The sequence below is a fragment of the Podarcis filfolensis genome (assembly GCF_964270895.1).
Source record: "Podarcis filfolensis genome assembly, chromosome: 5".
NCBI lineage: Eukaryota > Metazoa > Chordata > Lepidosauria > Squamata > Lacertidae > Podarcis > Podarcis filfolensis.
The window spans coordinates 49061275-49083257 of NC_139608.1; the positions used below are offsets into that span (position 1 = coordinate 49061275).

General features: G+C 40.2%; 1 protein-coding gene across 4 annotated transcripts in view; it reads left to right on the forward strand.

Annotated features, from left to right (window-relative positions):
* The first annotated feature begins 2153 nt into the window (after positions 1–2153).
* The window catches only part of HABP2 (hyaluronan binding protein 2), a 32357-nt gene continuing 12527 nt past the window's right edge, over positions 2154–21983 (forward strand). For 2 of the 4 annotated variants that reach the window (XM_083616643.1, XM_083616644.1), the window contains exons 1-7: positions 2188–2318; positions 8558–8591; positions 16196–16330; positions 17060–17170; positions 18002–18118; positions 18568–18687; positions 20271–20442. In XM_083616643.1, coding sequence (XP_083472769.1) covers positions 2250–2318; positions 8558–8591; positions 16196–16330; positions 17060–17170; positions 18002–18118; positions 18568–18687; positions 20271–20442 — 758 coding nt within the window. In that variant the 5' untranslated portion in view covers positions 2188–2249. Of the gene's footprint in view, positions 2319–8557; positions 8592–16195; positions 16331–17059; positions 17171–18001; positions 18119–18567; positions 18688–20270; positions 20443–21983 lie in introns of all 4 variants that reach the window. The other 2 variants (XM_083616645.1, XM_083616646.1) reach the window with 2 other exon arrangements.

The following is a 21983-nucleotide window of genomic DNA, read 5'->3' on the forward strand; positions in this document are numbered from 1 at the left end:
TGCATCCTTTAATTTATCTTTCATGGGTATAAAGCATGTTGTTATTAGGATCCAGTCCACACTTTAATTCTGTTTGAGATTTGATGAATCAGGGCTTTATTAAAATTCAGTGCACCTCATCTTTGTCAAGGACAGATTACATAAAGCTGTGCTTTATTACATTCCTTTCATCTTCCTGTCTTTCTAGCTAGAGAAAGTTACCTTATTTATGGAAACTTTTGTAAGACTGCAAACACTGTTTGGCAGTGAGCACCTCCACATGAACGTGTGTGCTAAGACCTGCGTGGATTAATACAAGAACATAAATATAGCCATATTGGATTGACATAATGGTCCACTGTCCTGTCTCTGACGGTGCCTGAATCAGGATGTTTCAAGAATTGTAACATTACAGAAGAATTACTTCATTCTCTGACAGTGTTCTCATAATATATTCTGAGGAATATGAGTTCTTCAGTAGCTGATTTGGGGGGTTCGTTCTTCACAGTGAGACAATGTGGACAAACATCCTTGGAAGAGAGCTTTCCTACCACTCTGTCCCAGTGGCCTCAACACTGTCAGCCATTTTGACTGCTCCTGGAATCTTTGGTATTTCTCTGGATGTTAGACCGTAGTGGCAGGGGAGATGGCTAGGGCAACAGTTGGAAAGCAGTTTAGAAGAAACTTGTTAAGCTTTAGATGGCCTATAAGCAATGCCTCTGCTAACTGTACTTGTTCAACCTGTCCATCTTATGCAGCAGTTTTTCCTTCACAGGAGGGATGGGAGTGTTGTACCTCTGTGCAAACTGCCACAAATTTCCTATCAAATGGAGAAAGATAAGTGTAATACAATACAGTGGTACCTCGGGTTAAGTACTTAATTCGTACTGGAGGTCCGTTCTTAACCTGAAACTGTTCTTAACCTGAAACACCACTTTAGCTAATGGGGCCTCCTGCTGTTGCCGCGCCGCCGGACCACGATTTCTGTTCTTATCCTGAAGCAAAGTTCTTAACCCGAGGTAATATTTCTGGGTTAGCGGAGTCTGTAACCTGAAGCGTATGTAACCTGAAGTGTATGTAACCCGAGGTACCACTGTAAACAAAACAACTGGGGATTGGCCCAGTCTCCTTTGCTTCAATCTTGCCTGTAGACATCAATGCATTGCCTCACTGGTGCATCATTCAATGCATCTACTCAGGTGTCCCATTGTGTTCAAAGGGGCTTCACCCCTGGTACCTTGGTAGGTATGGCAATGCAGCTTTGAAAGTTTAAACAGAAAGGTAGGCTGTGAATGCTGGGCAAAGCAACCTTAAATGAGGGGCAGAGATGAGAAGACGGAGAGAAATTCTGTGGTGGGGAATCACCATGCCTTTCAGTCTTCCAACTTGCTGCAGCCAGGGCAGGGTGAATGGGATTTTTCATTTCTCTTCCCATTCACTTTGGGGTGGGGGGTGTTAATGAGTTCTAGGCCAATTTTATGGGTATACCAGGAAATTGGGAAGGGAGTTGGATCCGGTGGATCTGCCACCACACCTGACATACCCACTTCCCTGGAATGCCCCAGTATGCTCACCACCAGCAGAGGGACATGTATACTTGTAGAGTTCTTTTCAGGCATTGGGGTGTGGTGGGGGACACTCTGGCAGTGTAGCTGTCATCCTAAACTTGGCTTTAATTATCCCATTTCTTGTTATTTTGGAATAATGTCTTAATGGTTGTTTTGATGATGTATGTGCTCCACCCTGGGGCCATTTTGTGAAGGTTGAGTTATAAATAGAAATATTGAATAAATAATGTTTCTTCGTTATATCAGCTGGCTGTAGGATTCCAGCCTTAAAAACAATAACTTAATAAAATATGTGCTTAATTTTGGTTGTGTTACGACCTTAGATAGCAAGGGCATTTAGCTCCCCAAAGAAAAATTAAGACTTGAAGTAACTCTTATATCTTACTGTGGACCTGCTACATCTCCCACTGTAGGAGTCAGATGACTGAAACTAGTGATAAATCCAGATGAAAAAGAATAAAGGTTGATAAATAAACAGCTGCATTGTCCCTTAATATATGCCATAGAGAAAGCTCAGATTGGGAAACTCTCTAGCAATAGTACTTCTTGGATCAGGATAATCAAAATGGAAAACGTAGTTAATAATTTGCAAGGCATAAACCTGTTCTCTAACTATTTAGATTGACTTAACGGGGGGGGGGGATTGGAAAGAACGAAAAGCTTGTTCACAAAAAAGGGGGGGAAAGCCGTGTGAAAATAAGGATGGTTAACTCTTTTGTCTGTCTGTCGATTCTTCCCCTCATTGTCTTTGTTGGAAGAGCAACTGTTTGTGTAAGTACCAGTATATCTATTTAAAGAACTTATTTAATATGGATTGATGAATTCATGTCGGAAGAATATCAGACTGCTCATAAAGCTGAGCTTTAGATCAGCAACCAAGGAAAATACATAGCAGAATTTTATGGATTTAACATTTATCAGAACATTATTGGGAAAATATGTTCCTAATCTAGTGGAAACATGGAAAAGGTTGGGAAAGGGACACAGCACTTGAAAAATGTAAAATTAGTAAAAACATTTTCCAGCTTTGGCATTTTCTGTTTCTGCTTCTTCCATGATTGTTTTTTCTTTCTTCCTCAAAACAAAATCTGTGAATGTCACCTACAGTAATTTATGCAAATTGTGGGTTGCTACTTGCTTTACAAGGTGCATCTTACATAATTTTGTTCACTCCTGTCCAAAAATTGATCAACCACTGTCTGGAATTCAAAATTCATGGAAGTACAGATTTTTCTTACTGAAAATCAATTAATGTTGCCAAAATGCAAAGTAATCACAGAGAAAGAGCACAGCAGAATATGCAGCGGGATAGTTTTTAATAAAACATGGTGTTTCATCGTAATTAATGTAATATGAACTTCTTGGAATAAATCCTGCCGGGAATGTGTTGTGATCACTTGATGGCAAATATGTTGTAAGCTGACTATATTCTTGGCCATAGAGGCCCTTTCCAAATAAGATGTGAGAAAACATCTGTTGCCAATGTAATTCAGTTATTAAATGTGTTGTGTGCTGGGGGACCTTGTGATCTAGGAGTAGGTGTGTGACATGTTCTGGGTAGGGTTGCATTGAAAGTTCCGTCTAGAAGGCAATAAACAATGACTGTGTGGGCAGGTTGACTTAGGGGTGCATGTAAGAGAGGAAGGGAATGAGAGAGATAATGAATGGATGATAGGTGAATTGGGTCATTTAGTTTGTGTGTGTGTGTGTGTGTGTGTGTGTGTGTGTGTGTATGTCAGCATGCAGAAGGTTGCAAAGCCATCTGGCTAACCCCAGCTGAGTCATCTCCTTCTAGCTGTCCCACTGCAAAGACCCATCAGCCTCTGCTCAGATGTACATCAGCGACCCGGGCTTCAAAGCCAGGGCACACTATTTCAGCAGAGTGAACTGTGCACACAGAATAGGCGTGAGGCTTGTGGAAGCATACAACAACTACGGATTTATTAATCATAAATCAGGACAAAGAAACATGTCGTCTCTCTTTGTCTTCTCAGAGAGAAAGAAAAAAAAGCAAAAGCTATACACACAACGGAAGTTCCCAGCATACTGTGCTGGAATGTAAGCAGACATGTGACATGCAACAGTTCCATGTCTGCTCCTTAAGGTGGAATGGAAATCTCAACAGTGTGTATATATTCTGTGTGTTTGTGCCTGAAAGCATGGGAAAGAGAGGATAGGTGTTTGACTTAATGGGTGGTGGTGGGAGAGGGAGAGTGGGGGGGGGAGGGTGTTTGCATTTGATCCACCCAGTTTCAGCCCCACCCACTACTCCTCCAAGAAAATGCAGTGACTGACTAAATAATATTGATGTTTCCATTGCTGAATTAAGGAAGTATACAGCCTGGTTGTATTTATGACAGTACCAGCAGTTCATAACATGTAATCCAAGAAAAGTCATAGGTTTAAGTCCTGGGGTTAAAGGTTATAGTACACACAGGGCATTAAAAATGTCAAGTTTTCTCAGGACCAAGCCAGATGTGTGGGGAATGTAGCATATATAAAGCAGCAGTGGGAATCTAACTCTTTACACAATAAGAAGTGTGGAGGACAGCAGAATCTAGAACCATCTCCTCTCTTATTTCTCTGCTTTTAAGCAGCTTTTGACCACCTTGGCTCTGACACTAGAGGTGGTGTTGCAAGCATGTAGAAAAAGGCTGAAAGCTGATGCAATTAGGTACAGGAGAGGAAAGGGAGGCAGGTTTTGCTCTTTTACTTACATGCTTTCTTTTCTGTTAAGTATAGACATACACACACAAAAACTTGCTATGTAAACATGAGAGACTCATGTTTAGCCTGCACACAATTGGCACTATATATATTTATTAGGAACTAAGCCCTGAACTTAGAACTTACTTCTGAGTAGAGCTGCTTAAGAGTTGGCTGCAAACATTTACAAAAGGAGTTTGCTCTTTAAAATGATCGCCAGGCATCTGTTCTGTGCATGCGAGAAAATGTCTTCTGTTCTGCTGCATTGTAACCTATTAGTCTCTAGAGGGGGGAAGCAAGTTGCCAATTCAGCATTGTTCATTGATCAAGGAAACCCAATATGCTCTTTTTACAGGATGGGTCTGGGTCTGCCTGAAGCTACAGGATTGCAAAATGTCTTAGCTAGATGCATTAGCAAATGTTGCACTGATCTCTTATAGAGGGAAAAATTCTTTCTGACCCCTGAAGGCAATCAGCATATGCCCTGAAGCATGAGAGTTCCCTTACAGCTAAAGAGTCTTAATGGGCTTCCATAAGCTTTAAGTCGAGCTGCATAACCTGCATTCTCAGCACAGATAGCAAAAGGTTTGATGATGCAGAAATCTTGTGTCAGGCTCATCGGAAGGCCTGCCTCTTGAGCTGTAACCCAACAGGCTTTGCTGTCCCTGTCTAAATGAAATCTGCCCTGTCAAAGGGACCAAGTACGCAAGCTCAGCTGAAATGGTGCAACAGGGTGTAAATTCTTGCCGTAAAATGAAATTAAATGGTCTGACTTTGGGATAGGGTGAGAGAGAGAACCTTAAACCTGGAGGTGCTACTACTTACAGGATTTTTTTTTAAAAAAATAATGTTTCACTCTATTTTGAATTCTACAATATTTTTATGTAATTTTCTAATTCTTCAGCTTCTTTGTCACCCCCAAAGTAAGTCTCTAAGCCTTAAAATTGTTGAGCAAAGCAGGAAAAATGTGCATCCGTGCTCAAGGCCAGCCTACACTGTAATGTTACTGCAGCATCTGCCTCATTCACATGAAGGGAACTGGTGGTGAAATTTTGTTGCATTTTGATTTTACCTAATTTGCAGTCCCTGAAACAGTACCTGAAGAAAAACCAACTATCCTTTGAAACTCTGTTTAGAATGTCATTGTATGGCTTAAAAAAAACCCCAACCATCACACTTTTCTGAATTTTGTAATGCAGTTCTCCAATGAAATAATGTGTTAAAAATCATGTATATTAGGCAGGCAGAAGTGGCTCATGAGGTGGGGTATAACTGCCATGCTAGCTTCCTAACACTGCTGCTTAAAGGGAGGGGAGACAGCGGGGAGGCTAGCATGGTGCAAAGGTACCAGCAGGAACCCTGGAATGGCTCTGCCAGTGTGTTTGCACCATGGCAACTTCCTTGTAAGCAACCTCCCCGTAAGCAACAGCAGCACAACTTCTGCGAAACTGGTATAGCAGCTCTCCCCCCATCTGCTGAGCCACTTCTGTGGGTAGGAACTTGTGTTTGAATGGCAGCGCAAGTTTTATTTTAATGCCAACAGCTGGGGGGTGAGGGAGGACCAACATGGCTATCCCTCTGGAAATACCTACAGTTTTGCCATTCTCTCTTCTTGTTCCCCAGTACTGTGGAATTGTTGTTTTTATTTAAGCAGTTTATAAATATGAAAAGGTTGGAAATATTTGTGGTGAAACTTACTCCCATTTTTCTTTTCCTCAGTTGCTATGAAAATGCATTTTCTCTTTGCTTTGTATAGCAGACTTTTAAGTACTTTTCGGGTTTCCTCTCTTACACAGTGGTACCTCAGGTTAAGAACTTAATTCATTCCAGAGGTCCGTTCTTAACCTGAAACTGTTCTTAACCTGAGGTACCACTTTAGCTAATGGGGCCTTTCGCTCTCATCCTGAAGCAAAGTTCTTACCCCGAGGTACTATTTCTGGGTTAGCAGAGTCTGTAACCTGAAGCGTCTGTAACCCGAAGTACCACTGTAGTTCCAGACTGAAATGACCTATACTAGGGGAATTTGATTGCACGTCTACAGGTGAATGTGTTACAGCACACAACTCTTAATTTTGCTGCTTTCATTGTATGTTATGGCCTGATCCAGAACGTGGAAAACTTGAGCATTTACCAGGACCCCAAAACAAGCAAAGAGACCAATTTTCTACCAGCGTAGCCATAATCTAACTGAGCATGCAGCACTCTAAGGCTGTTGCATCCACTGTACATTTAATGCACATTTAAAGCACACCTAGCCCAAGAATTCTGGGAACTGTAGTTTAAGTGTGCTGAGAACTTTACCCCTGTGATTTGTAAACTACAATTGCCAGGATTTTTTTGGGGGGGGGGAGGCAAGAATCTGCATGGTGTTTGTGCAGCCTTAGAGGTCAGAGGCACCTTGCACATTTTTAGAATTGAGGAGTAAGATAGAAATATACTGAATGAATGAATGAAATAGCACCAAATTCCAGGTGCTCAGAGTATTATTATTTTTCATTACCTGCGCCCTCCAGGCTCTTTCAAACAAAAATACACCAAACTCTCTAGGGTACAAATTATTCTCTGTAATCTTTGGCTTCTTTTTACCTGAGCAGCACTGTACTTTGGAAAACGTCCCGCATGTTGTCAGGTGAAATTAAGATAATTCTAAGTTTTGACATTTTGAACTGCAACCATTTTTCAAATAAAATTCCAATATATTAATATAGGCTCAGGAATCTCAAAATGATTCTAAAAACAGTTGTTCATTGCATTTTTGAATTAAGTGTTTTTGTCATTGGTTTCCTGAAATAGTGCATTAAAATAAAGCTCCCGAAAGTCTCTCAAACTTCAAAATGAATGTTGTCTCAGCTGTTTACAGAATTAGCATGTATATTATACAAGATTATACACAATTATGGTATTTAGCATGTTTGTCCCTTAATAAAAATGCAGTATCTAGCTACGCTGGATAGCAGAAACAATTGGTTTTGTGAAATACAGTATCAGTACCTATTTTTCGTTTCCTTTCAAACTTTGAAAGACAAGCCCTCCCTCTTCTGGCTACGTAGAACATAACAAGCAAAAAAGAAATGGACAAGCAAATGAAAGATTGCAAGCTTTAAATGGTGGCATGTGTACTAGCTTGTAGTTCAATAGTAAAATACTGGTCATATATATTCAGGAGCGTGCTGAATTTATATACAAGAGTAGCAAGCAAGTGGTAGGTGTAGGTGTCTTAACTTGCGCAGTTAAGCATTCTAGGTGGCTTTAACATGGACTCGGGCGGTGCTGTGGTCTAAACCACAGAGCCTATAGGGCTTGCCGATCAGAAGGTCGGTGGTTTGAATCCCCGCGACGGGATGAGCTCCTGTTGCTCTGCCCCAGCTCCTACCAACCTAGCAGTTCGAAAGCACATCATAGTGCAAGTAGATAAATAGGTACCGCTCCGGCGGGAAGGTAAACGGCGTTTCTGTGCGCTGCTCTGCTTCACCAGAAGCGGCTTAGTCATACTGGCCACATGACCGAGAAGCTGTACGCCAGCTCCCTTGGCCAATAAAGCGAGATGAGCGCCACAACCCCAGAGTCGGCCACGACTGGACCTAATGGTCAGGGGTCCCTTTACCTTTACTATAACACAGAGTAAAACAAGCCCAATAGTTATTTCTTCTCCTAAGGCCCCCTGGAAACTGTAGTTATCTGGCAGTGGCTCTTCCCCTCCTTAAGGTGTTTTCCTTAAAGTTGCATTTGTGTATGTATTTATTGCATTTGTGTATTTATTTATTGCATTTATTTCATTTGTGTATGTATTTATTATACCTGGCTAAGCAGTTCTCCCCAGGTCTAGTGCTGATACTTTCCCCTTGTTTGTGGATAGTGTCATTTTGAATTAATCAGCACTCAATGAATGAGTTCACTATTGGTATTCACTATTCATGGGAAGGACTATAAAGCTTTTCAGAGAAATAGAACCCTAGAAATCTAAATCTGTCTCTCTTCTCCCCTCTCAAATGATCTATCCATTGTCCAACAGAGATTCTCCACAAAACATAAAGTATTTGTTGAGTTTGTGAGCTGCTTTTAAAATTGTTAAGAGAAAGCTGCATAGAGACGATTTTAAATAAATAAATGTGCAACTTTGTCCTTGAAAACTGCACAATATTACCGTCTGCATTGTTCAAATGCATTTGCTTTGAGTAACGAGGAAGGGTTTAGGATAATCCAATTTCCAAATGGAGCAGCTTTATTTAAAGGACTTCCCAGGCAGTGCCTAAAATCTGACTTAGTTGGCTTTATACATGTCCATTTTTCTTCTTCTCTTGCAGCTTTCTTATATCCTGTCATTTGACCAGCAAGCTGGTAAGCAATACAAATACTTCTTTTCCCTTTGTGGCAAATACTTCAGAACATGTGCACTATCATATAGCTAAGGAGGCTATAACTTAACTGAGCAAGAAGCATAATTGGAGGTTTGATTTTAAGCAGCTTAGCAAATCCACTGATTCTGGTGGAATAAGACTTATAGGAAATTGTTTGAATTTGTTTTTTATATATCAATTTTTTTTACATATATTTCTATTACTGATGTTTCTATTGTTCAGTTACTTTGAGATGTTTCACAGGAAATGATTCCTAAATGGGAATAAATAAGTAAATGTCTACTCGGAAGTCAGTCCCATCGAGTTCAATACGGCATACTTCTGAGTAGACAGGTATTGGAGAATACTGAACATTATATTCTGGTGGTTGGTAAGTCTGACGCAAAAGCAGTAATGAATTAATAGGAGATAAAATGTTTATTACATGTTATGGAAAGGGATCTGCTTTACTTCCTGTATTAAAGTTAACAGAGTTTGGAATACATTTATGTCAAAAACTATAATATTTCTCTGAGGCGCCCTTCACATACTATGAAAAATATGTTTATACAAAAAGCATCAATCTTTACATTATTTTGGAATGACACATTAAAATATAAGGTTGGGCCATCATTTTCTATTTGTCATCTTGTACTTTTTGAAAACTATATTATATACAAAATGGTACAACTTTGTACAGCTGGAGACCTTTACTAACCTTAGAAATAAACAGTCCAACTTCTTGGACTAGGGATGGAGAAGAAATTCTACTCAGTTACTATTTAAAGGCAAACCTAAGTAATTCAAAACAGTATAATAACTGAAATCCTTCAAAATTCACACTCCGAATTTTGCAATGCAGTTGTCCAATCAAATAATGTGTGCAAAAATGCAAACAGTAGGGTAAAATAAGCATCAAAAAGCATATATTAGTGAAAATAATATACACAAATGCATTGTATTGGGGGGACATTGCTTTGCAAAAATGGGTCTAACAGGATAAATTTGTGCTAAAAAGCTGGTGAATTTTCATGAAGGAACTCCAAGGTGACACAGGCTTCATTGGGATGGTTCAGAGATATAACAGCAGTTCTCTATGGTAGAGTGGTTCTTTTCTCTGGAACAGGGTTTCTATAAATGAATGAATCAGAGAGTATTGATCAGAAATTCACTAATTGATTCACAGCTCAAACAACATACAAAAATGCAGATGAAAGTATAAGCAGTTTAAAAGATCGTCCAAGTCCTCAAAGCTAATTTCAAGCTTTTAAAGTCAATCTCTGCCTATCAACTACAGTAACAGAGAGGAGGGTCTTTTTTGTACTACACAGAAGAAAGTTATGCTTTGAAAATACATGTAGGATGTCTCATTTAATTTTGTGTAATAGTCACATTTCAGTGACAAATGTCAAATCACTGCATCTTTAAGTGTGTTAAGATTTTTCTGCATTTACAGAGAATGAAGGCTGTGATTCTGTAATATGTTAAAATAAGCCAATGTATCAGAATTTGAGTGTTAATTATGTGCTTAGATATTTTTTAAAAAAACAATGTTGCTTTTACTTTACAAAACCAATGGCTTGTTATGAATAATTTAAATGAATGGAACAGGCACACTTCTTAAATAAAATATATTAGATCCACAAAGTTATTTAGTACTGAGGAACTAGTGTAGAGGAGTAATAAAAAATGTTTCATGGAATGTATTCCAATTTGCCTTCATGTGTGAAGGTCAATTTCACCTTACAGTAAAAAGAGGATTTTTATTTTTCGCAATAAAACCCTAGCTTGGCAACAGAATTTATGCCAAAGGGAAAAACCAAGGAACTGAGGTGCAATCCTGCACACACTGTGGAGTAAATCCATTTTGAAAAATTAGATTTACATTTGAATAGACATGGTCAGAACTGGAGTGAAACGCTATTAAGTAGTGTGCATATGATACTACACTGAGACATTCTCAAGGTCATTTGAAAGAGGTAAAATATAAGGAGATGTCCCTGTAAAGGGGAAGGAGAAGACAACTATGAAGAAGGAACAGTCTTCCTATCATTAGCAGACAATATGGTGGGATACCACTGTTTTGCTGCTGCATACCGGAAGGTAGAGGGAGAGGGGGAGACAGAAACAGGGGCACCAGTTGAGCCAATCTGGTGCTCCTGCCATTATATACTGACCTCACTGCCCTCTCACTCCTCCTCCTAAACCTCCCAGGAAGTAGCAGTGGTGCAGTAAACCAAAGGTCAGGTGAGTGTCAGCATTCCACCATGCTGTCTATTGATTCATGTTTATCGCTACTGCCTGAGGTAAAACTACTAAGCAGGACCTACCTTTGTATAGCTTAAAAAACAGGTTGCAATTTCCCCCAATCACTTTATGCTAAAAACATGAGGGAACGTCGTCATCTTGGGTAACTATATGATTCACACATTCAAGTTCTTCCTGTCCAAAAGAATCCTTATTGAAACCTAATCCTTCTGCAGTTTGACTCAGGGCTGGTTTACATTTTATGGCTGTCATGTGGAAGCTACTGTAGTCATTCTACAGTGGTGCCTTGGTTGTCAAACGTAATCCGCTCCAGAAGACCATTCGACTTCTGAAATATTTGACAACCAAAGCACAATGGGCGGTCAGCAAATGCAATTGAGAAAATTGAGAAACATGCCTCGGAAGCCGTTCGACTTCTGAGGCGGGTTCGAAAATGGAATCATTCACTTCCGGGATTTCAGTGAAAACCAAAACATTATACTTCCGAGACGCTGGAAAACCGAGATACCACTGTGTATGGTGCCTGATATCACAAAGCAAGGCAGTTTTGTTCAGAAGCTCATCAAATGGATAAGGGAAGGAGTTTTTTCTTGCCATACCAATGAAAATGTTCCAAGAGGAAAGTTTAACTGCCGTGGTGAAATCATCTACTCATTTGTGAGCACATTAGTGGATGCTACACAGAACCAGTGACTTTCATGTGATACTGCCATGTGTAAACAGTTGCCATAATAATGTACCTATATTTCACAATAAATTCATAGGTTCATCATGCTTATTAGAGATGTGCAACTGATACAGCTGGCTCCTGAATTGATTCCGGACAATTTGGACAAAAACTTTGCTTGTTAAATGCAAATGGACATTGTTTGCCCAGATATATACTCTTCCCTTATCTTAATACCCATTTGTACCTTCAATAGTAAAGTAGTAAATTAGGCAAGTATAGTGTTTTTAATCTTATAAAGTTATACCCATTATTAACACCTTAAATGAATTTCTAGCTTTAAAGATAGTATTTTTATTTTCTACCTGACTGTGGAAGTCTGGTGAGATTGGCTGCTCCTAAATTGGCATTTTAAATTAGTTCAGGCTCCTTGAAGTGACTTGGGTTAGAAGCTAATCCTTACATTTCCTAGGAACAATGTGAAAAAGGAATCTTCTTCCCCATGAAAATGTTGTATTTCACCCCATCTCTGGAGAACTGTTGTTCTGTCATGTGTATATCTGAATCCTATCAATTTTTATGTTTTAGAATCAGCTCAGCATAGTGCCATAACTATGTAGAGCTAGACATAGAGACAGAAGTATTTTTAAACTTTTTGTGTTTTTTTTATGAGGTCTGCTCTATTTCAGCTTTTCCTATCTCTCTAAAGATTAGCAATTAAAATACACAAGAGGGACTTGTTGAAAATATTAACATATCAAAGTGCTCCTATTCAGGGTGCCAGACACGCTCGTTTGCAGGATACTCAATTTCATTTTCCGTCCTCCATTTTCTCCACCCACCCCACCAGTCAGCCAGCATTCTGTATCCACTCAACATGCTCATTTTTCACTGGGCTGCTTTGGGAATCTATCCTGACATAACTTTTCTAAATGCTTTTTGTACATCTGCAACCCCCAAGCCTGTGGGTGCCTCTCTCTTTTGTACGTCTACTGCTGTTTTGGCTATGTAGGGATCCACATTTAAAGAACATGTTTCCTATTAGTATATAGGATCCCTGGACTCATATACCATAGACTGGTGTCATTCTGCAAGTTCAAACTCACCCAGTGAACCTAAATGTTTTGAAACATTGCTGACTGTAAGAGGATTAGGTATAGGACCACCTACTTCCAAGAAAATTGCTGGGTGGGGAGGAGGCAAGGTATTACCTCCCTTGCTAAAGATTATATTATTCTCTGTACATTTTTACCATATAAAGCTAAAGAGAGGAGCACTGGAAGCTGAGATATGCCTCAGGAGTAACCTCAGTCCGAGCGCATGACTCTGTAAAAAGTGGGAACCTCCAGTCCCATCAGGTGAAGTGTTCAGTGGCCATTCTATAACCTAAAATAGATTATCAGGCCACATCCAGGCTAGCAAACAAATGGTATGGCCACTTAACTACTTTCACTTCAAAATTCACAGTTAAACAGAAGAAGAAGAAAACTGTAGGGCTTGGAGCAGAAAGCCTGGAGCCCTACTTATGTAGTTTTTTAATGTCTGAAATAATGTAGGAGGGTGTATCAAAAATGAATGAATCAAAAATGACTTTCATTGTAATTTACCTGCTCAAAGAGAAGATTTGTTTTGATGGTAATTATCAACCCTGAAGAAGGATTTTTATTCAAAACTCATTGGGAGTCTCAAATATTGACTCACAATGTTACCTTTCTGTCATTGTTGAAGATTAAAGTCCATATCTGGGAGCCAGTTACTACCAATGTTCGAAGGGGCTTCACTTGTCCCTTTCAAAAAAAGTAAACCTCACACCTATATTGGCAAGTTACGTATATTATCTTATAAGTGCATGCTATCCATTTCTAATGTTTGCTCATGATATCTATTCATAGGCTTCCTATTGGAATGATTAATGACTTCTCTATGTGTGTAATCATAGATTTAGAACTAGATTAAGCAGACACAGCAGATTGTTCCTGTCAAAATTAGCTGACTGAAATGGTCTGAACCCAGATATAAACTTCTCTCTGCTTCTGCCAGCTTTGTGGGTTGAATTTTCATTAGCAATTACTGAACAAAATGATCCAAATAGAAATGTTCACAGAAAGAGGAACAAAGAAAGACCAACAACTGTGTGAAACATACTGAAATAGAAGTTCTGAATGGCAGGTGCTATCATGCAGCTGGCTCAAATGATGTCACCCAACATTTCATCAGGAACTAAGAAACGCAAGTTAGACAAAAAATAATAATAATCAAGGAGAAGTCCTCAAGGGGGGAGAAACTATCAAGATGGCCTCAAAGGATTCAAAAATGGATCCTTTGTTCAGAAAAGGGGAAAAGTCCTGTTTGTTTCATCTGTACTGTAGAATGTCTGGATGACATGCAGATGTTAAAAGTACATGTGGAGCCAAAGGCACCTTCACTTAGATGAAGTTTAATAAATAAACAGAGGAAAATCTAACTTCTTGAAAATCCTCCCACGCGATGTCAGCTTGAAGTCTCCCTTTGGTTTCCTCTGCTTTTCTATTGTATCACATTAAAGTTTATTTGCTCAGTGAAGACAATGGCCTTATCTTGGAATGAGATCCTTATTCCTCCGCCCGGCGTGCACTCCTGCAGCACTTTCATATTGCAAAGACTCAACTCTTGTGAAATAATGAGCGAAGAAAAGAAGTCTTGACTTGACATAACGATAAATGAGGTGAAACTTTTTTTTTCTTTTTTTTTTTTGCCGTCAAGATACCAGGGTTGGCACATAGAAAAAAAGAAAGTACTATTTTAATATGAAATATAAAGCATCCATTGTACAAAAAGTATTTTTTTTTCATCAGAAGCAAAGGAAGAATAAAGATAAAGGCTGCAACAGAATGAATGAGTTGAGAAAACTAAGATAATACCGTTGATAATCAGTTCAAGGCAAAGCGCTATCCACCAGGCCATCGGCCCAGCCCTAGGGGAGAGCTTTTAAAAGTGTCCCTGTATGCTTTTTCGCTCTCCTCATTACCATACCTGCTCTTTGAAACTCACCGGTGGTTCCAACAAACTGCAGTGACACCTGCCGGAAAGAGCGGATGACCCGTCTTAATCAACTACTTCTGTGAAAAGTCTATGGAAAGAACTGCCGTCCCATCTTCACTTTGCTGTTCTGAAAGCTATTTGTCAATGGGTATCCTGAGAGCCATGGCTATGAACAAAGATCTGTTTCTGTGCATTGGAAATGTGGCACCATGATCAAAGCTAAGGAGAATCTCCCACTTGTTCCCTTTGTTCGTGAATATGTCCCTTCTCTTATGCGGCTACGAAGACTGGAATAATTATCTGTACTTTATCGTACTACTTGTATTCTAGTAGTGTGATTTCGGCAGTCCCTGAGTGGGATTGGGACCCTAAAGCAGTCTATATACTTTCTCCTGGCCCAAAGACCATTAGCAAAGTTGCAGTGACCTTGCAGGAGTGTGCGAGTAGTCTCGACTTATGAGGGGGATAAAAATAAGCTGGCTGGACAATGCAGGTAAAGAAAATAAATGAGGATTTAAAGTTGCAATGTAAGTACTACAACCAATAGAAGCTTTGTCGTAGACTGGGATGGAATATGAACTGCATCCTATGATGGAACTGTGTTCTTCAGCCATGTGCTAGGCAGACTAAAAAATATACAGATATAAATATTTAGGATAAGATTGCTATTTAAATGGAGGTTTCAAAATGTCACATTCTTTGTTGAAATGCCATTTTAAATAAAAATTGTAAATATATATTTTATGTGTGAGGTAAATTACCATTGTTTTGAGCAGATCAGGTTGGTAAATGCCCATGTCTTCAGTCATCACAAGTGTATTTGCAACTGCATGCACATTCACATGACCATAAGACTAAAGTCCACTTCCAAAGATACAATTGAAATTGCCACATTAATTCTGTATGATGAGTATTTTCTTTTTATAAGCTCTCAAAACTGCTATCTATTTATAACACATTCATGTGAGCTCTAGTTATTAGGAATTCACCAGAAAGGATAAATATACTAGCTTTCATCAAATAATAAAGACAAATATTCAAACAAAGGATGTGCCATAGAAAACTGACACGGTAAGAATGAGCTTATGTGACTTCATCATGTTCAGTATTGTGAGAATTGAACTGGAGTTCCATTGTTCTCTATGGGATGCAATTAGATACATTGTCTCAGTGGCAAAATAATTAGTCTGGATAATGACCTCTAGTGTGGAAGATTTAAGGTCAGAACCCTGCTCAGCCATAAAACACATTTTGTAGCCTAGGACATATCATTTTCTCTGAATCTCATCTTCTGTTATAAGGTAAAATAAATTAAGGATGTATTGATGACCTGGCCTGAGTCTATAGCGATGATGGGAAGAAAAATTTAAAATCACCTGGACTTTATGTATTGCATTTATTTTTTTATTACATGTATATTCTGTCTTTCCTCCAAGGAGCTCTAAGCAGTGCCAGTACCCCATTGTTATCTCCAGATCAACCAACCTTTGAGGTAGATTAAGCTTAGAGATAGCAACTGGCCCAAGCTCATTCAAATGTAGTAGGACCTCTTATAGAAAAAGTGCTTCCAGTTACTTCCGAGGTCTGCTACATAAGTAAGTATTTTCTGAAATACTTCTCGAAATGCTATTTCATAATTCACGTAGTAGTATGGTCTATAGGTGCAGCTGACAGCTATAACTATGAATACATCGATGAAGATGCACAGCCAATGCAGGATAATACCAGATATGACCTCCCTGCTATACATCTTGACTGGTTTCATGAATACGTCAGTTATGAAGGTATTTTACTGGGTCACACTTTGTGATGTGGGGTTGGGGAGAATTGAAAACTATTTCCAGGGTAACAGGAATTGCTATGCTGGTTGTTATTAATGGATTGTCTATTATTGTAATACTGTAGTAAAGGATCTAAACTTCATCTACTGACAGAATAAATTCAGACTCTGCAACTCACTTTGGATTCTAGCAACTTTTAAATAGCTTCATTCTTTTCAACTTAAGTTCCATCTATACTTGTAAAACAGAGAGATGTGAGAGATAGTTATTTCTGTGTTGATACAGCTCCCAAGATCCAGCAGCTTTTATTATGAATATGAGCTCATCTGTGTCCTTTTATAATTAGCATGGGGTGCTACACCATGGTTTATGTCATATGTAGAAAATCTGAATGGAGGAAACCCTTATATTTTCCACAAAATGTCCGATACTTTTCTGAGATTGTATAGAGCTCTATCTAGAGATGGCAGCTGTGGATGAACGCAGAGATGGCTAGTGATCTACTATGTGTTCTATGCTTGTTCCACTATTTGACTCTGCATACTAGTTGACACCTGCAATCTAGATGTTCTCTGTGTAAACCAACCATTTTGGCAAATATTATTGGCTTGAACTGACTGTTAAAATAATAAACTGGGTAATCCAATCCATGACTGCTTTTAGAAAACCTTAGTTGCACACATGCAGCAAGCTAATTGTAAAATAAGCTTCAGCTTTCCACTCCCTGTCTAGAAAACCCATGCCTGGAGATGCCATGCCAAAATAATGGTGTATGTGAAAGGAAAAGAAACAGGTATACATGTCGCTGCCCCGAGCCATATGAAGGGTCTAAGTGTGAGAATGGTAAGCAGAATTTTCATAGTGTTAGATAAAGCTGAGTGGGACATTGTCTTTCAAGGAACTTGATAGCTACTTTATTTGAATTGTTATGGTCACAAGTGCATACTTACTGTATTTATGTTTTGGACAGAAAATATTTTATTGGCATTCCAGCTTAATAAGATAGTATGGTTTTACTGCAAATTTAGGAGACTTGCCAGGAGCTTCCAGCTTAGATCTATAGGGTTTTTTTATATATATATTATTCTATTGTGTTTGTCACATTCCCCTCACCACAAAAAAAGAAAAATCACAAAAAAAGAAATCCCCAGTGCTGATCTCCAACATATATAAAAAGTCACCTATATATATTTGTTGACTGTATTTCTTTGGTTGTGGGTGGTTGCTATCTTCAATGAACTTCATAATAATGTACTCAGATGTGGTAGACTATATACTCCTTGCTTTATTCAGCTGAATCCTTCAAGCTCTTGCCATGCAAAATCAGGTCCACAGAAGGATCGAGGCTGGAAAGGAAATGGAAGGGATCCAAACCACAAAGAGCAAAGGCATAGTCCTAGAATAATATTCATCAGCCTTGTACCCTCCAGGTTTTTCATAAGTCCCAGGCACCAGGCTGGTGAAAGCTGCCCTAGAAAACAAATGATAAAGCCTGGCTTTTTGGGGTGGCAGCAGAGGGGTGGTATTTATGGTTTCACAGAGATAGGAGCAAGGACCATGGAAACGTTTATTGGGAAGGCTTCCGAGTAAAGACACATAGAGTTTGACAATGAATGAACTATAGAGAGATAACCTTAACACACTTGTCCATTTTATCTATATCATGCAACATAGTGAAAAACACATGTGAAAGGATCAACTGCAATAGAGGAGATTGCCTTATAAGCTTAAGAGCTCCTTATTATAGATGCCATTGCAAACACCCCTACAAAGCACCATTCTGTGACAAAGGTGAGTACCAAACTTGAGGGACATGGTTATTATCAGACATTTGTCTTACTGCTGCCCTATATGCCTAAGAATGAACCAAAGAATGAATCATCACCTTTGATCTCCAAATTTGCTCACCAAATTGTGGCAGTTGCTTCCTATCCTGTTAGTATTTCTAAAATTCAGACAGAAGTACTTCCTCCTTTTTACAAGGGGCTCAAGAAGGCTAGGGTGAAGCTATCTCACTGTGTAGGGATGATTGTAGGGAGAGTGATAGCACCACCTGGTGAGCTTTGATGAGGAATTTGACGGTGGGCTTTCCACATCCATACCTGTGCCACTATGCTTTGCTTTGCTTTGCTTTCCTTTTCTGCCTATAAAGGTGTTTCTTACTGGTTAGCGCTTTGTTCATGCAAGCTATGAATCGTACTTAAGTGCTCTGTTTTGTTTTGTTTTCTGGAAATTAACAGCACAGTCATCTTGCCGACCAAATCCTTGCAAAAATGGAGGCATCTGTCAACGGCATCGGATAAGGTCCAAGTTCAGCTGCAAGTGCCCTGAGCCATTCAAAGGAAGGCTTTGCGAAATAGGTGAGGGATCCATTTCTGAGAGATTTGACATATGACCGTGCTGCAGAATTTGGCACATGGAAGTGGTTTGGTCCTTATCCTTGTTGCCATTGGCATGCAGGAAGTAGATTCAAGATGCCCAGATTTGCACTTTTACGAAAGCTGAAGGTCAAAACAACAAATTGAGCTATAAATGAAGGAGGAAATGAGGAAGGGTCTGCTTAAACTTTGTTAGGTTGGGTCAGCTTAGGTGAAATGAGAATCACTGTGAGATAGTCGGTCAGATCCAGAGCATACATTTAAAGCACATTTATACCAGCTTTATCTGTTGATGGACGGCCGCCATGACTCGGCCCCAGACACACTGACTAGATGCTTGGAAGCTGTGGCTGGATGGCTGCGTGGGAGCTGGTTAAAGTTAAATCTTTCGAAGACAGAGGTCCTCTGGCTGGGTTGGGACGACATGGGGTTGGGGGGCCAACTCCCATCTCTTGTGGGGGCTCAATTAGTGCCAGCGCCTTCTGTCAAGAGTTTGGGTACAACCTTTGATGCCTCCCTTTCTATGGAGGCGCAGGTTGCAGCCACAGCAAAGGTTGCATTTTTCCATCTCCACCATATTAAGCAGTTGGTCCCTTACCTTTCTCTCCCTGATCTGGCCACAGTGATCCATGTGACAGTCACCTCCAGGCTTGATTATTGTAACTCACTCTACACGGAGCTGCCCTTGAAGCTGACCCAGAAACATCCAGGGAGCAGAATGCCGCAGCAAGGCTCCTTACAGGGTCCTTGCCACAGGATCACATTCATCCAGTGCTTTACCAGCTGCTCTGGCTCCCGGTGGAGTACAGGGTCAGGTTTAAGGTGCTGGTGTTGACCTTTAAAGCCCTATGTGGCCTAGGACCCTCATACCTACGGGACCGCCTCTCCTGGTATGCCCCGTGGAGGACCTTAAGGTCCATAAATAACAACACTTTGGAGGTCCCGAGCCTCAAGGAGGTTAGATTGGTCTCAACTAGGGCCAGGGCCTTTTCAGCACTGGCCTCGACTTGGTGGAACGCTCTGTCACAAGAGACCAAGGCCCTGTGGGATTTGACATCTTTCTGCAGGGCCTGCAAGATGGAGCTGTTCTGCCTGGCCTTTGGCTTGGACTCACTCTGACCCCTTATATGGGATCTGGTATATAAATTTTCCATTGGCTTTTTTGCTGGCCCATGTAGCAGCAGCATGGATAGCTGGCTCGGGTGAATATCTGATGTTTCCTCCCTTTATGGTCTTGATTTATGTGCTACTACTAAACTAAGGCTGTATTTTAAGCCATATTTTAATAAACTGTTTTTTTCTTTTATGTTCTTTTTTTCTATTATGTTTTATTGTAATTTATATTCAGTGTTAGCCGCCCTGAGGGTGGGGTATAAATAAAAATGTATTATTATTATTATTTATTATTTAACTGTCATGGCTTCACCCAAAGAATTGTGGGAACTGCAGTTTACTCACCCCACAACTATGGTAGTGTAAGAGTGCTTTAAATGAATGGTGTAGGGGTGGGTGGGTGGGTGGGTGGGTGAGAAAGCACGTTTCTTAAGAAGGCAATCCTTTTGTAGGACCTGATGACTGTTTTGAAGAAAATGGCATTTCATACAGAGGAAATGTTAGTCAAACAATTCTCCATAAGACCTGTCTTCACTGGAATTCTCACCGTCTCCTGGAGTGGAATTATAATGCATTTATTGAAGATGCTGCCTCTTATGGCCTTGGTGACCATAACTTCTGCAGGTAATGTACTGCACATTCATCAAGGAAGGCCTTCTTTCTCCCACTTCCATGAATGTCAATGCCATGCACACAAATACGTCTGCTCCTCCCACTCCAAAAATGCAGTATCTGCATGAGCTATATCAGTGTAATTCAATTACATTTCTTTTCTGTGATCTTCATTGCAAATAATTACTGATTCTTCTTGGCTACCAAGACACCAAGGCTATTACCCCAACACTGTGATGGTTGTCTTTACGACTTCACCTTGGAAATAATGACCACTGTCATAGGAACTAACTCCTAGGAGCCGAAGGGACCCCACCCAAATAAAATATTTCAGGGGGCTGCACCCCTCAAAGCTGATGGTCATTGTCATTCAAATAGGGTGTGTGAACCATGTCATGTGATCAATTATGTGGAGTGGGGCTTAGCTGCCCCCCCCCAATATTTTATTCAAGTTGGCACCCCTGACCACTGTTGTTTATGTCTCTGATAGCTGGAGATATACACATTAAAAAGGTAAAGGTACCCATGACCGTTAGGTCAAGTCGCAGACGACTATGGGGTTGCGGCGCTCATCTCGCTCTATAGGCTGAGGGAGCCAGTGTTTGTCCGCAGACAGCTTCCGGGTCATGTGGCCAGCATGACTAAGCTGCTTCTGGTGAACGAGAGCAGCGCACAGAAACGCTGTTTACCTTCCCGCCGGAGTTACCTATTTATCTACTTGCACTTCGTGCTTTTGAACTGCTGGGTGGGCAGGAGCAGGGACCGAGCAATGGGAGCTCACCCCGTCACGGGGATTTGAACCACCGCCCTAGGCTCTGTGGTTTAAACCACAGCGCCACCTGCATCCCTTGATATACACATTATCAGGTGGTTATTAATGCTGATAGGTTGCTGGCAAAGATGTATGTTATGCATTTACGCAACTCAATAAGTGATGCCAGTGTTTGTTGGTTGTACAAAAACTTATCACTTACTGGTAGGCAGTGTGAACTGTAAAAATGTTGCCATTCCTACTAATGCTTGTGCTCATGGGAAGGCAGTCTCCTCCTGGCACAAATGGATAATGCTCTGTGGTGTGACAGGTAACCAGTTACAGATTCTCCATCTTTCACAAAACTAGAATTTGTGGACATCCAAGGAAGTGGAATGTTGGGAAATTCAGGACAGATAAAAGAAAGTGCTTCTTCAGACCGTGCATAGTTAAACTATGGAACTCACTCCACATTGATGGCCACTAATTTGGGTGTTTTAAAAGAGGATTAGACAAATTAATGGCTACTAGCCATGATGGCTATGCTCTGCCTCCATGGGCAGAGGCAGTATGTTTCTGAATATCAGTTGCTGAAAACTGCAGGAGTACTCTTGAGACCATATAACACCAGTCCTGAAAGACCTACGTTGGCTCCCAGTACGTTTCCGAGCACAATTCAAAGTGTCGGTGCTGACATTTAAAGCCCTAAACAGCCTCGGCCCCGTATAATCTGAAGGATTATACGTCATTCAGCCCAGACACTGAGGTCCACTTCTGAGGGTCTTCTGGTGGTACCCTCACT